General features: G+C 42.7%; 1 protein-coding gene across 1 annotated transcript; it reads right to left on the bottom strand.

Annotated features, from left to right (window-relative positions):
• Window positions 1-11,320, bottom strand: KLHDC2 (kelch domain containing 2). Its single transcript, XM_072116005.1, has 13 exons — window positions 11,040-11,320; window positions 10,146-10,228; window positions 9,258-9,375; window positions 8,952-9,067; window positions 7,284-7,362; window positions 6,154-6,237; window positions 5,984-6,064; window positions 5,842-5,900; window positions 3,264-3,373; window positions 2,983-3,055; window positions 2,619-2,706; window positions 2,006-2,058; window positions 1-228 (listed from the first exon to the last, which is right to left on the bottom strand). The coding sequence occupies exons 1-13, from the start codon at window positions 11,241-11,243 to the stop codon at window positions 102-104; spliced, it is 1,275 nt and encodes a 424-aa protein (XP_071972106.1). The 5' UTR covers window positions 11,244-11,320; the 3' UTR covers window positions 1-101.
• Between the last annotated feature and the right edge of the window lie 1,010 nt (window positions 11,321-12,330).

Raw genomic sequence — 12,330 nt, 5'->3', positions numbered from 1 at the left:
TCATTTTCCACGTTTATTAAACATATTTACAGTCAATTACTGACAGAAGAAAAATAAAACACAGAACTATTACTTATATACAGGTGGCCAGGGTTTTCTCTTTATGACCCACATGTGTTGTTAACGCTCGCAAACCTTTGATGGACGTAGTGAAGCAAGTGCTTAGGGAGACAATCCAGCGAGTTGGACAGTATCTCTTTAAGGGAAATCACAGTCTCTAGGGAAAGTCTGGGAAAGGAAGGTAAATATATATTATCAGATTGTGTACGCAATTGCTCATTTAAAGGAAATCTACCATCAAAATCCATCATGATAAACCAGGGACACTAAGTCATAGATCCAAGCACTGTGATGGTGGTCATCTTATTTGTTATCTATTGCCTCCTTTCTTTTTAAAATCAATATTTCAAATTATACTAATGAGTCTGAAGAGATACCCTAGCACCTATGTGATCTAGCTTTACAGACTCTTACGTGGTCTCACCCTTCACCCCTGCTCCCTCAGCACTGAGAATGCTTGCTGAGGATGCAGACAGTGTAAAAGTATGTAAAGACAGATCACAGATGCGCTAGGGTAGCCCTCAGGCTAATTAGCATATTTTAAGTTGTTTTAAGAGAGGAGGCCATGGATAACAGATATAAGTAGATTGCCTCAGTCACTGTGTTTCCCCAAAAATAGCTAGGCCTTATTTTCGGGGGATGTCTAATTTTTCCCTTGAACAAGAATTCACATTTATTGATGAACAAAAAAAAAGACATTTTTCTAACATCCTTATTACGGTATATACTTGAGTAAAAGCAGAGACCCCTAATTTTACCATCAAAAACTGGGAAAACCTATTGACTCGAGTATAAGCCGAGGGTGTAGTATACAGCCAGCCCCAAGTGGTACACAGCCAGCCTGCCCCTGCATGTTAAGCATATTAAAAAAAATAAACTTGTCAGTTTATTTCACTGACAAAAATTGAACACTCTGCTATCACATTGGGGAAGATTTATGCAACTGTTGATAATAATAGTAACTTTAAAAAAAAAAAAAAAATGGTCACCCCAGTCATGCTGCGATGAGTAGACAGATTCCTTCCCAGTGCCCTTTTTCTCTGATCTGCAGCAGAGGAGCTTCACTACTGAGCATGTACATAAGGTTATGCCACTCATCTCCTTTAACATCATCGATCTGGGGTACACAACCCACGGGTGACATATGGCCCATCAAGCCTTGAGTTGCCTCCTGCTGTCCAATAAACTCTGGTGGAAGTATTCATTGGTGCAGGAGGCCGGGTAGCAGTGCTACAGAGTCTCGAGTCGTCTCCTCTCTGTGTCCTGACTCCTGATGCTGGTTGTATGCGGTGGGGTCAGCACCTAGAGGTGCTGGTCAGCTGTGCTGCTCCTGGCACAGTTCTGCTCCAGGTCCTGATGCCAGTGCATACAACCAGGACACAGAGCACAGCGGCACATGGAAGAAAGAAGAAGCTGCAGTGTGGTCCTGGGAGGAGAAGATGATCCAGGAAAGGAGATTTTAGTCTTTTGTCTACTCTGGGGTCTCCACAATTATTATCTGCTCTGGGGTGGTATTTGGTGCTCTACTTTTGTAGGTAGTCCATCTAATGTGCTGGTTACAGGGACAGCCCCTTCTAGTCGAACAGTATGATTATATGGTACATGGACCAATAAATGTTGTTCACTCATGGCCTAAATCCTTAGATCAGGAATACAACAGCATTTAAAAGGAAATTTCATAATTTATTATATATTTGTGGAGTCTGCGTCGGTCCATTTTATAACTACTCAGCCTCCACCAAAATAGTCACTGATTCAAAATACCTGGATTTAATTTATTTTAGCCTTGAAAAGGAAAGCTGCAATGTGATTGGTTACTATAACCAGCAAATGGCTTTTTATATACCATTTTTATACATTCTCCCCATTGTCTGCTATTAGAACAGAAGACAGACAGTACTGTGAACGCGCCTCTGATTCTTCTTTATCTGCAGTGATAAATTACCTTAGTAAAGACCTTGGCTGTACCGAAAACACCAGAACTGCGTTACTATGAGCCTGTAAGAAAAAGGAGATATAACTACACAAGAGGTACTGCAGGTGAAGCAGGGCTCTGTTCTGTCACACAATGGGGCAGTTTCATCCATCTGTTCGGTCATAATTTGCTTTTTTTTTTTTTAAAGTCACTTTTGCCACAGTACAACCAAAAAGTTGTGGCTTTGCAAAAACAGGACATGTGCACCGAAAATTATGCAGATGTGCCAGAATTTTGACACAGTTTTCTGACAAAGTCAAGCAAGGGGGTGCAGAGTATGACCGGCCAGACTTTTATCACCATGTGTAATGCAGCATAAGACTGTCTAGTGTAACTCTGCACTTACCTTGTGTACCTTCTGATAAATCAGCCCCATTGTCTTACCAACGCGTTGTGTATCTAAATACAGGCCCTGCAAGCATCTACTTAATATGCAAAGATACTAAATAAGACGTTTATACAAAATCCCTCCAATATAATTTTGACAAATGTCATCCTATAAAATTATGATCCATACAGAAACCCCACAAATGAAAAAACACAATTTCCGTATAAGATGCGAATAAACAACAAATATAGTTACCGCTTTGTGATGGGCAAGTAGATTGTTGGCACATCCTCCAAAGACAAATATTTCCCCCTCCTTACTGGCACATGCTGTGTGCCACAACCTGCAAGCATCACACAATATATCATCTGTGAGAGGGAATAGGATGTGATACAAGCACATGGGATTTTCAGGGCATTATGTCGTTTATTACTCAAGGTTTTCATAAACTTCAAATAAGGGAGGGAGACAATTGTGTTCCACAAACTGCGGGAATTGTATTGTCTCAAAATACTTCTAGTGACAGAGAGCAGAACTAAGAAGGACGGGTACAGACGAGCCCCTCGTACAGCTTGTAATGACGGAGCCCAAAAAGGATCACATGACAACGGCTTCTTACCTCGGTTTCCCAACATGGCAGCTCTGGAATGGAATCCACTCATTTGTTTTAATACTGTAAAGCCAAGTGTCACCTAAACACAGAGAACTCATCAAATGTAAGAGATTCAGGACCATTTGTCAGATTTACAGCAATGTACAGAAGGCCTTTCACTGGTTACAAATTATTTTGGTACTAATTACATGCAAAAAAAAAAAAGTTAAAAAGGAGTCTGACCAAAACTCTCTGGTCATTAATGAGTTAAACGCACCAAATTCTGGGCCCCCCTATCAGTGACTTACTCAGAGGTTGTTTGTCTGTGGTAAATCCACCAAAGAGAAATAGGGTGTCTTGAGAAGCTTGTGTTAGTGAATGCCAGGATCTCCCCGCTGGAATGACACCTTGAGGAATTCTAGAAAAGGGATTGGTTGGAATTAGGAAACGTGGAATGGAGAAAACATCAGTTATGGCAATCATGATACTTTTGTGAGCAGGACACAGAGTCTGAGAGGAAACTATTCTAAGGAGCAACTAGAATTGTTTTAAGTTATATATCATTATTAGAGATGAGCGAGCACTAAAATGCTCGAGTGCTCGTTATTCGAGACGAACTTTTCCAGATGCTCGAGTGCTCGTCTCGAATAACGAGCCCCATTGAAGTCAATGGGAGACTCGAGCATTTTTCAAAGGGACCATGGTTCGGGAATAAAATGTGTTAATTAATTGAAAAAGAATGTCTTCTGATAAGTTAGCAGATGTATGCAAACATCTGCAATCTATTCTTCACTGTTCCGCGCGTATATTATCTCCCGACAAGTTAACAGATGTGAAGAACAGTGAAGAATAGAATAAAAACAGTGACCACATGATCATTTAAGTGAAAAACACAGTGAAGAATAGATTGCAGATGTTCTGCACATCTGCTTACTTGTCGGGAGATACGCTGTCCCGGGATCCGCTGCTCTTCTTCCGATGTCTCCGTGCCCAGATGTCTCCGTGCCCAGATGTCTCCGTGCCCAGATGTCTCCGTGCCCAGATGTCTCCGTGCCCAGATGTCTCCGTGCCCAGATGTCTCCGTGCCCAGATGTCTCCGTGCCCAGATGTCTCCGTGCCCAGATGTCTCCGTGCCCAGATGTCTCCGTGCCCAGATGTCTCCGTGCCCAGATGTCTCCGTGCCCAGATGTCTCCGTGCCCAGATGTCTCCGTGCCCAGATGTCTCCGTGCCCAGATGTCTCCGTGCCCAGATGTCTCCGTGCCGCTCCCCGATGTCTCCGTGCTGCTCCCCGGTGTCTCTGTGCTGCTCCCTTGTGTCTCCGTCCTGCTCACCGTGTTCTGCAATGTCTTCTTCACACATATATATTGTTCTTCACATGCTATTTTGTTCGCACCGTTCCGCGCGTATCTTCCGACAAGTAAGCAGATGTGCCGAACATCTGTAATCTATTCTTCACTGTGTTCTTCACTGTGTTTTTCACTTAAATGATCCTGTGTTCACTGTGTTCACTGTTTTTATTCTATTCTTCATTGTTCTTCACTGTGTTTTTTTAATTAAATGCTCGATCTCGAGCAGGGGAAATACTCGTCCGAGCAACGAGCCGTCTCGAGTACCTTAATGCTCGAACGAGCATCAAGCTCGGACGAGCATGTTCGCTCATCTCTAATCATTATATTTATTTATAAAGAATAATACTGCAATGTAACATGGGCATTCTGGACCTGGTAGGTGGCTGCTGCCTATGGGACTATGTTTTATATCATCATTTTAAGGGGTTTCCCACTATGGTCACCATCTCTATCCAGGAGACAAGATATAAGCCTGGGGTAATGGCCCATGAGTCCTTTGAGGTGCCCCAGTGCAATGCTTCACCTTTGCTTCATCCATTTCTATGGGACAGCATTGTGGGTCTTTGTTTTATGCAAAAAGTACTGGGTCCATTACCCAGTAATATTTGCTAGGTCTACCCCATGTATGCATCTGATAACATGAAATCACAACATTCCTCCATGGAGTTTACACAATGATTTTTTTTTAATATTACAGTCATGGAAATGGAATAATTTAGGGATAAAGGTAATGATTTTTAATCGTAGTTTTTCCATTATTTATCAGGTCACCACTGAGAATAACAGTTTTTATATTTTCAGAGATCAGGACTTTTAGTTATGTTTATGATTGTGTTTGTTTTTATATTCTAGGGAAGGGGGGGCGATTTGAATTTATTCATTTATTATTTTTTTTATTTATTTTTTTCACTGTACTTACAGACCCCTCTGGGTACTTTGGGATCGTTCCTACCATATACTGCAATACAATACAAACCTGCAACTAGCCTCATTGGTTACAGAGTGCTGCCTTGGACTTTCACATTTCTATTGCAAAATATGGCAATTTTGCTCATGATCTGTAACAGTGTGCCCCCAGCACACTGTAGCAAATTTCGAGAAGTGACAAGCCCTGGAGTCTCACATAGACTCCGCGCTCTCATGGAGACAGATAGTCTTCCAAGATTGTGCCGTAGGGATTTAAATTCCATTGCCAGCTTTTAACAAGTTGATACCTGCAAAGGGTGCCACTACCTATTTCAGGTGTTAGCGCTGGGTGTTTTCTGCATTTTGCAGCAAACACCCAGTCTGTATGGAGAGGACTCCCATACTATTATCTCACCTGTCAATGTGAGAGTAAAGCAGATCAGCTGCTAGGTCCACTCTACTAGTAGTCCGAATGGCACAAGAAATGTTACCTATTTAAATAGAACCCGTCAAGGCGATTCGGGGCACTAAACGACCCACAGGTCTGTAAATCCGTAGCTATAAGCTAGCTACGACTAGTACCAAGAAACTTTTCCAATATACAGACTAAAAGAATTCTGAAATACTTACACTTCATGCCACTCCCAGGTATCAAAATTCAGGTAATAGAGATCATTCATTCTGGAGTCCTAAAAAAATAAAAGTACAATGTAATTTTATAGAAATTATCATTTTCTAATGTGCAAACCCAGCTGTGAAGACAGGTACTCACCCTATATCTACCACCAAACATATAACCTCTATTTCCTACAGCAGCACAGGCGTGAGCGGCTCGCGGAGAGGGACTTTTACCCTATAGAGAAGATTGGTGATTGTGCCGTTTTTGCACAGGTCATACAGTTATTTCTTCCACTAGAAGGCGGAGTCAGATTTATATTTTACCGTAGTCACAACGCGATGCCAGGTCAAGTTATGTAGATGAAGAGCATGGACGTGATTATTCCAACCCCTTGGAAGACCTGCATTCTGACAATAAGAGATATGACTAAATTATTGAATATAGAATATAGGAGGATTTTCTTAGGTCTCACATGGTGGTCACATGGGCTATTCGTGTGCAAGAGGCCTAAGGCTGCATTCAGAAAAACGTATGCCCGACAGACAGTAGCCTTCCGATAGAGAGGAGGGGTGACCCCTCCCCATGGAGATGTACGGCGTATGGGCCGCAACACGGGGAAAGATAAGACATGTCCTATGTTTTCCCTGTGTACGGAGCGGTACCATATCGCTCTGTGCGGCCATTGCCATCTTTGGGGAGGTATGTGAAGTCGCAAGTTTGCGCCCATACATACGTTCCCAATATGTTCGTCTGAATGTAGCCTAAGATATCCACAAATACCGACTGCTGCAGAAACAGCTTCATTTAGGTGAAAGCAAATGATTTTTCAGCACAGAAATTTCTGTCAAGTGTGAGTTAACCACAAGGTCGTCAGTCTGTCAGTCCTGCAAACAGTCTGTTATGCATGTATTTTACCAGGGAAAATATGTAGCATAATAGATCTAGCATTACGATGGGATTTATACAAGCGACTTCCACGTTATTGCTGTGGATTCTGGGTAAGGAATTGAACAAAAACCAGCTACATTCATCTGGATTTGGCCACTGTGGTATGGCTGCTGAATTACTTTTCTGTAAATTTGGCAGCTAGTTTACTGGAGAATACTATGGCCTCATGCACACGACCACCAGGAGTCAGCTTCACACGTTAAAGCTAGCTCACAGCAACGTGCCTCACCGCACCGTGACAGAGCCGGGAGCCGTGCCACCACTTAAAGAGCAGGTCCTATACTTACCCATATTACGGGCAAGCCATCAGGCTCCCATGGTGCCAGACCATACCGGGACTCAAGCTTTCCCCTGTGCATGAGGCCTAAGCACTTGTGTGCAGCTCTCCTGGTTTGTCTTTCACTATGCTACCATGGTCTGGTTTCTACCGAAAACCTAGGTCACCTGATTACCCGGTGACCTGGGTAATGGAAATGTCATTATTATACGGCACTGATATACGTACTCCAAAAGAGGTTTCATCATACTCAAACGTCCCAATAGAATCTTCTGGATAATAACCATATCCACCAAAGAAGATAATCCTGGAAGAAGAATAGAGAGCCATTACCCCTCTGACATTTTAGGGAAAGCACCATATAAATATATCTGGGCTTTTTCTAAAGTCAAAGAGTTGAACTGTTAAACCACATTTTTTAAAATAATGTTTTATTGAGTTTCCATCCATCTTACACAAGAGATAAATCTTGGAGAATAAACTAATGATTTCTGGCTCTGCAAAGACCTAAAGGAAATCTACCACCGGATCAAGTGTTGTATACCAAGCACAGTTAGAGGAGTTGTCCCAGACTATACAAAAAAAAAAAAAAACAAAAGGTGGCCGGGAGGGGGCTGCTAAAAAACAAAAAATAAACATGTACTTACCTCCTGGCGCCCTTGCTGCTATTTCTCCGGTTCGTGCCCCATGTAAACAAACATGGCCATGGAAGTGCCACTGCATTCAGCTTCTGGTCAGGCCCGACACCCATTCACCCCACATATACAATGCTGTGAATAGGGACGGGTGGGCGTGGCTGGCCAGAAGCTGAATACAGCGCTGCTTCCACGGCCATGTTTGTTTACATGGGGCACGGACCACAGTGACAGCAGCGCGGGACACCCGGAGGGGCACCGGGAGGTAAGTACCTGTTTATTTTTTTAAGCAGCCCCTCCCAGCCACCTTTGTTTTTTTGTATAGTCTCGGACAACCGCTTTAAATTCAGGTGATGCCCCATGTGGCAAGATTCACTTTTTTAGCTTCTTATGCCCTTGTTTTAAAAACAAAAACTAAAAAATGAAGCAAACGAGCCCAAGGGGCTCTGGGCTCTATATCCTTTAATGGAGCCCGGAGCCAAACAGACTCATTTTGCATAATTTTTAAGGGCATACGGAGCTTTGTAACCATTGCAATAAAAAGCTACAGGTAAGTGAACAGCCCAAATGGCTCTAAGTGTATGCAAACACATTGCGGAAATTCCACATCCAATATCCATGGTTTCCATGTGCGTTTTTCATGTGGATTTGTCTATTTTCTGTGCCTTTTTATGTGGATTTGTTTTTTACCTGTTTTGTTTCACCTCATCAGACGACATTTCAGACAAAAATCTGCATCACATCCGCATCATGGAGCAGTTTTGATGCAGATTTTCACTCTCCCATATACTACAATGTAAAGAAAGCATGCAAGGACGCAAAAGACACGAACATGATTATTTTATGTTCCACACCGAGCAACAAAACAAAAAAAATGCATCATCTACATGACTTATTCCAAATCACATTTATTTTAATACTACTGTATTACGCTGCAGATTTTCTGCATCAAAAGCCTAAGGGGGCTGTACACGGGCGTGTATATGTGCCGTATGGAGGCCGGATCCCATAGTCTGCACACACAGCAGAGGATGGGAGTCCTTCTTCTGGTCAAACAGCAGCATCACAACTGTATTAACTACTAATAGCCGTTGCGTTATATTTCTATATAATGTAAGGACTCCCGTCTTCTGCTCTGTGCAGTCCGTAGGATTATACCACTATATGGCACATATACACGGCCTGCACAGGTTTGTGTGAAAAAGCCCCAAGACAGAAAAAAGTCACATCCAAAGATAAAGGAGTTAAGATTGACACTCACTTGTTCTGATAAACCCACACACCCAGTTTATCCTTTGGAGATGGCGGGGTTCCTTTACACTCTAATCTTTCCCAAAAAAGGTCACCGTCCCTATAGTTCAGGTTTAACATGAAAAGCTGAAAAGGAAATCATTGGAAAATAATTAAAATAAGCAGAAATTTAAAAAAAAAAAACTACATTTCCCTCCACTAAGAGTTATTGGGCTGACATCTCAGCTATTTGGAAGTTGTAATTTGGGGGTTACAATTCTGTATCCTGTGCTGGTCTAGTAGGAATTGTCTAAAAGCCTATACATTATATACTGACCATATTGGTGTTTCCATGTGCATGATGACCTCCGAACAGGTAGAGCACACCATCCACACACGCGGCACAGCTGCCAGACATAGAGGGTGGGACATTTCCCTTGGTCTTCCTCCTCTGCCTGGAATATATTGGCACAGTATAGAGAAACAAGGAGAAATGTGGACTACAAATCAATTGCAACCCCCCACCCTCAAGATCTGCCCACAGGGAAGAATAAGTACACATCGTACAGCCAAACTTCTGGTGATAGAGGGTATAATACTAAATAAATGTATTTCACATGTAAAAACTCTAGTAAAGCTCTTATTCTATGGAAATCTACTATTAAAATCCATGGGCATGTACTTATAGATCCAGACATCAGGACTGTGGTAATCTTATATGTGTTATCCATGGCCTCCTTCCTTCTAAAGAAAACTTTAAGAAGAAAACTTTTTAAGATGAAAATTATGCTAATGAGATCTTGTCCATGCTCTGGCTTCACAGGATGTTACAATGTCTTGCATTGGGGGTTGTTTTGGGGGATGTTTTTTATTGTCTGCATTGGGGGTCAACAGTATCATTATGCTCTACTCTGGGGTCTGGTATCATCATTGTCTGCTTTTAGGTCCCCAGTATTATTAAATTTCATAATTTAATGTATTATGCTACAAAACGTATCATATATTTGTGTAGTCGGAGTTGGTCCTTGTTATTACAACTCTGATCCACAGCCCCGGTACTTGGAATGTGGTTTGAAATGCACAGCAAACACATTGTGGGAAACTCCTCCCCTAAAGTTCTTAATACACCCAAGTGACCCAGATTTAGTGACCTTTACCCTTATCCACAGAATCTGCCATAAAGACAGGAAAACCGCAGTAAACTGATTATTCACAACTCACTCACCAGGATATCCCATTTACCATGTCATAAATCCAGATTTCATCCCGTGGCAGGTAGAAATCATAGAATCCTCGGACAGGAGCATTCTGTAAAGACAAAATGCTCAAACTGATTATTTCATAAAGCGGGAGGAGTTGAGCATCTTATACATATTGTCCTATCTGCAGGCAGCATGTTATGGAGCAGGAAGAGGTGCACAGATTATACATAGTGTCCTATCTGCAGGCAGCATGTTATAGAGTAGGAAGAGATTCGTAGATTATACATAGTGTCCTATCTTCAGGTAGCATGTAATGGAGCAGGAAGAGCGGCATAGATTATACATAGTGTCCTATCTACAGACAGCTGACAAATTGTACATACCGGTGGTATCTGATCTGCAGACAGCATGTTATAGAGCAAGAATAGCCGAGCAGATTGTACAGTGTCCTATCTGCAGGCAGCATATTATGAAGCAGGAACAGCTGAGCAGATAATAAATAGTGTTTACAACACTGACAAGTGTTACAGGACACACCACTGTGTAACATCTCCCTATGGCCAAATTCTTTTCCATCAATACCATCACACTTGTCCAGGCCAGTTGCATTAGTTAGGAATGAGCTTTAGACTGTTGGGACTCCCAACAATTAGGGGAATATGGTCCTGAAAATCATGACTGCAGCTCCATTCACATGCTACAGGACAGTGATCTGGCACAGTGCCATAGTATAAAGCAGTGGTCATGTAGTCCTGTGTCAGTGGTGGTCAGGCCCGCGGCTGTTATCCCCACATGATGTCCTAATATTATACATGTGTACTTATACCCTGGGCCTCACCCCCCCTCCGGAATACATAGGAGCTGTATTCTGATTGGCTGCTGTATGTGACAGCTCAGAGACACATCGCAGCTGTCACCTTGTATCCTCCCCACACAAACATCCGAGTCCCGTCACTGACAGCCACATGACCGCTCCGCTCCGCCGGGAGACTCTCATCTGCCCCGGGCACTGCCTCCTCCTCCTCGTCTTCTTCTTCATCATCAACATCGTTGTCGTCGTCGTCGTCGTCCTCCTCCTCTTGCTCCCGCTGGGCAGGAGGGTTCTCATTGTCATCAGCCATCGCTGTATGTAACTAAACCTCAAGGCGCACGAGTTCTACGTAATGGTCGCATAGAAGGAAGGGGTGATGGCAGGGGCGGGGCGTCTGCACAGAGGGGGCGGGGCTCCCTACGTAACTAAACAGTCGAGCAGGAGCGATGATATATAGGTGTAACGTGTAGGGCACCAGAGGGATGTATGTGTATATATCCTGGGACAGTATGGCAGGGAGTCAAAGGTCATATATTTCAAAAGGAACTGTGCGTTACGGAGTTAAAGGGACAGGGCTCATTTATTTTACATGGGACTGTATTTTAAGGAGTTAAAGGGGCAGGGTTGATATAGTTTACATGGTCCTGAATGTTAGGGTGACTAAAGGAGAGAAATAACATTTTTACATGGGATTGTGTGTTGGGGTGAGGTAAATGTAGCAAAATATACATTAAGGAATAAAATAAAGGGAAGTTACATTTTTACATAGGACTGCAAGTTGCAGTGGGCTGTGCTGTTTGAGAAATTTTTACACGGTACTGTGTATTGGATGAACCAAAGTCAGGGGAGTGAGCTTTAAAAGGGAACCTGTCATCAGGATCACACATTTGCAGTTAATGACAGGTTTCCATACACTTATTAATACTAGTAGCAAATAGTAGTCCAGCAGCACTCAATCCACCACTCAGGTAGTACTGTTAAAAAATCTCTTTTTCTTCCTTTATTGCATCAAGTGATAAAAACGTACAGCAATGGATGGATAAATACACGGATCTACGCGTTTCGACGCTACTGCGTCTTAATCATGATCCCAAATAACATGAAACACATCAACATATATATAGGTTAACTTACCCAATCGTTGACTTGCCGCTGTATGAGGGGGGTGGAGTGAGTGGAGTTTCTTAGTTCCGTTTCTGAGGACCTCGTGGATGCGAGAAACCGGAAGTAACGCTACTCCGGAAGTGTCCTCAAGTCACGTGACCCGTCATGTGGTTGGTCATGTGACATGTATGAGTGAAAGCTCCGCCTCTCATAGAGCCGCAAGTCTAGTGTTCCGCTGGGCAAGAAATTACACTTTATGTAGATACAAAACAGATAAAAATCAGCAAGTTGCT

The sequence above is a fragment of the Engystomops pustulosus genome, chromosome 7 (genome assembly GCF_040894005.1).
Source record: "Engystomops pustulosus chromosome 7, aEngPut4.maternal, whole genome shotgun sequence".
Classification (NCBI taxonomy): Eukaryota; Metazoa; Chordata; class Amphibia; order Anura; family Leptodactylidae; genus Engystomops; species Engystomops pustulosus.
The sequence above is the reverse complement of the archived record's forward strand: the minus strand, read 5'-3'. Positions and strand labels throughout refer to the sequence as shown.

What these genes read in the sequence shown, in the direction of transcription:
- KLHDC2 (XM_072116005.1), bottom strand. Translation starts at nt 11,243, where the DNA reads ATGGCTGATGACAATGAGAACCCTCCTGCCCAGCGGGAGCAAGAGGAG. An exon ending in GTGTGGGTTTATCAGAACAA is followed by an intron (nt 7,363 to 8,951) that starts GTGAGTGTCAAT and finishes TTCTTCTTCCAG; the next exon opens with GATTATCTTCTTTGGTGGAT. An exon ending in GGCATCGCGTTGTGACTACG is followed by an intron (nt 6,065 to 6,153) that starts GTAAAATATAAA and finishes TCTTCTCTATAG; the next exon opens with GGTAAAAGTCCCTCTCCGCG.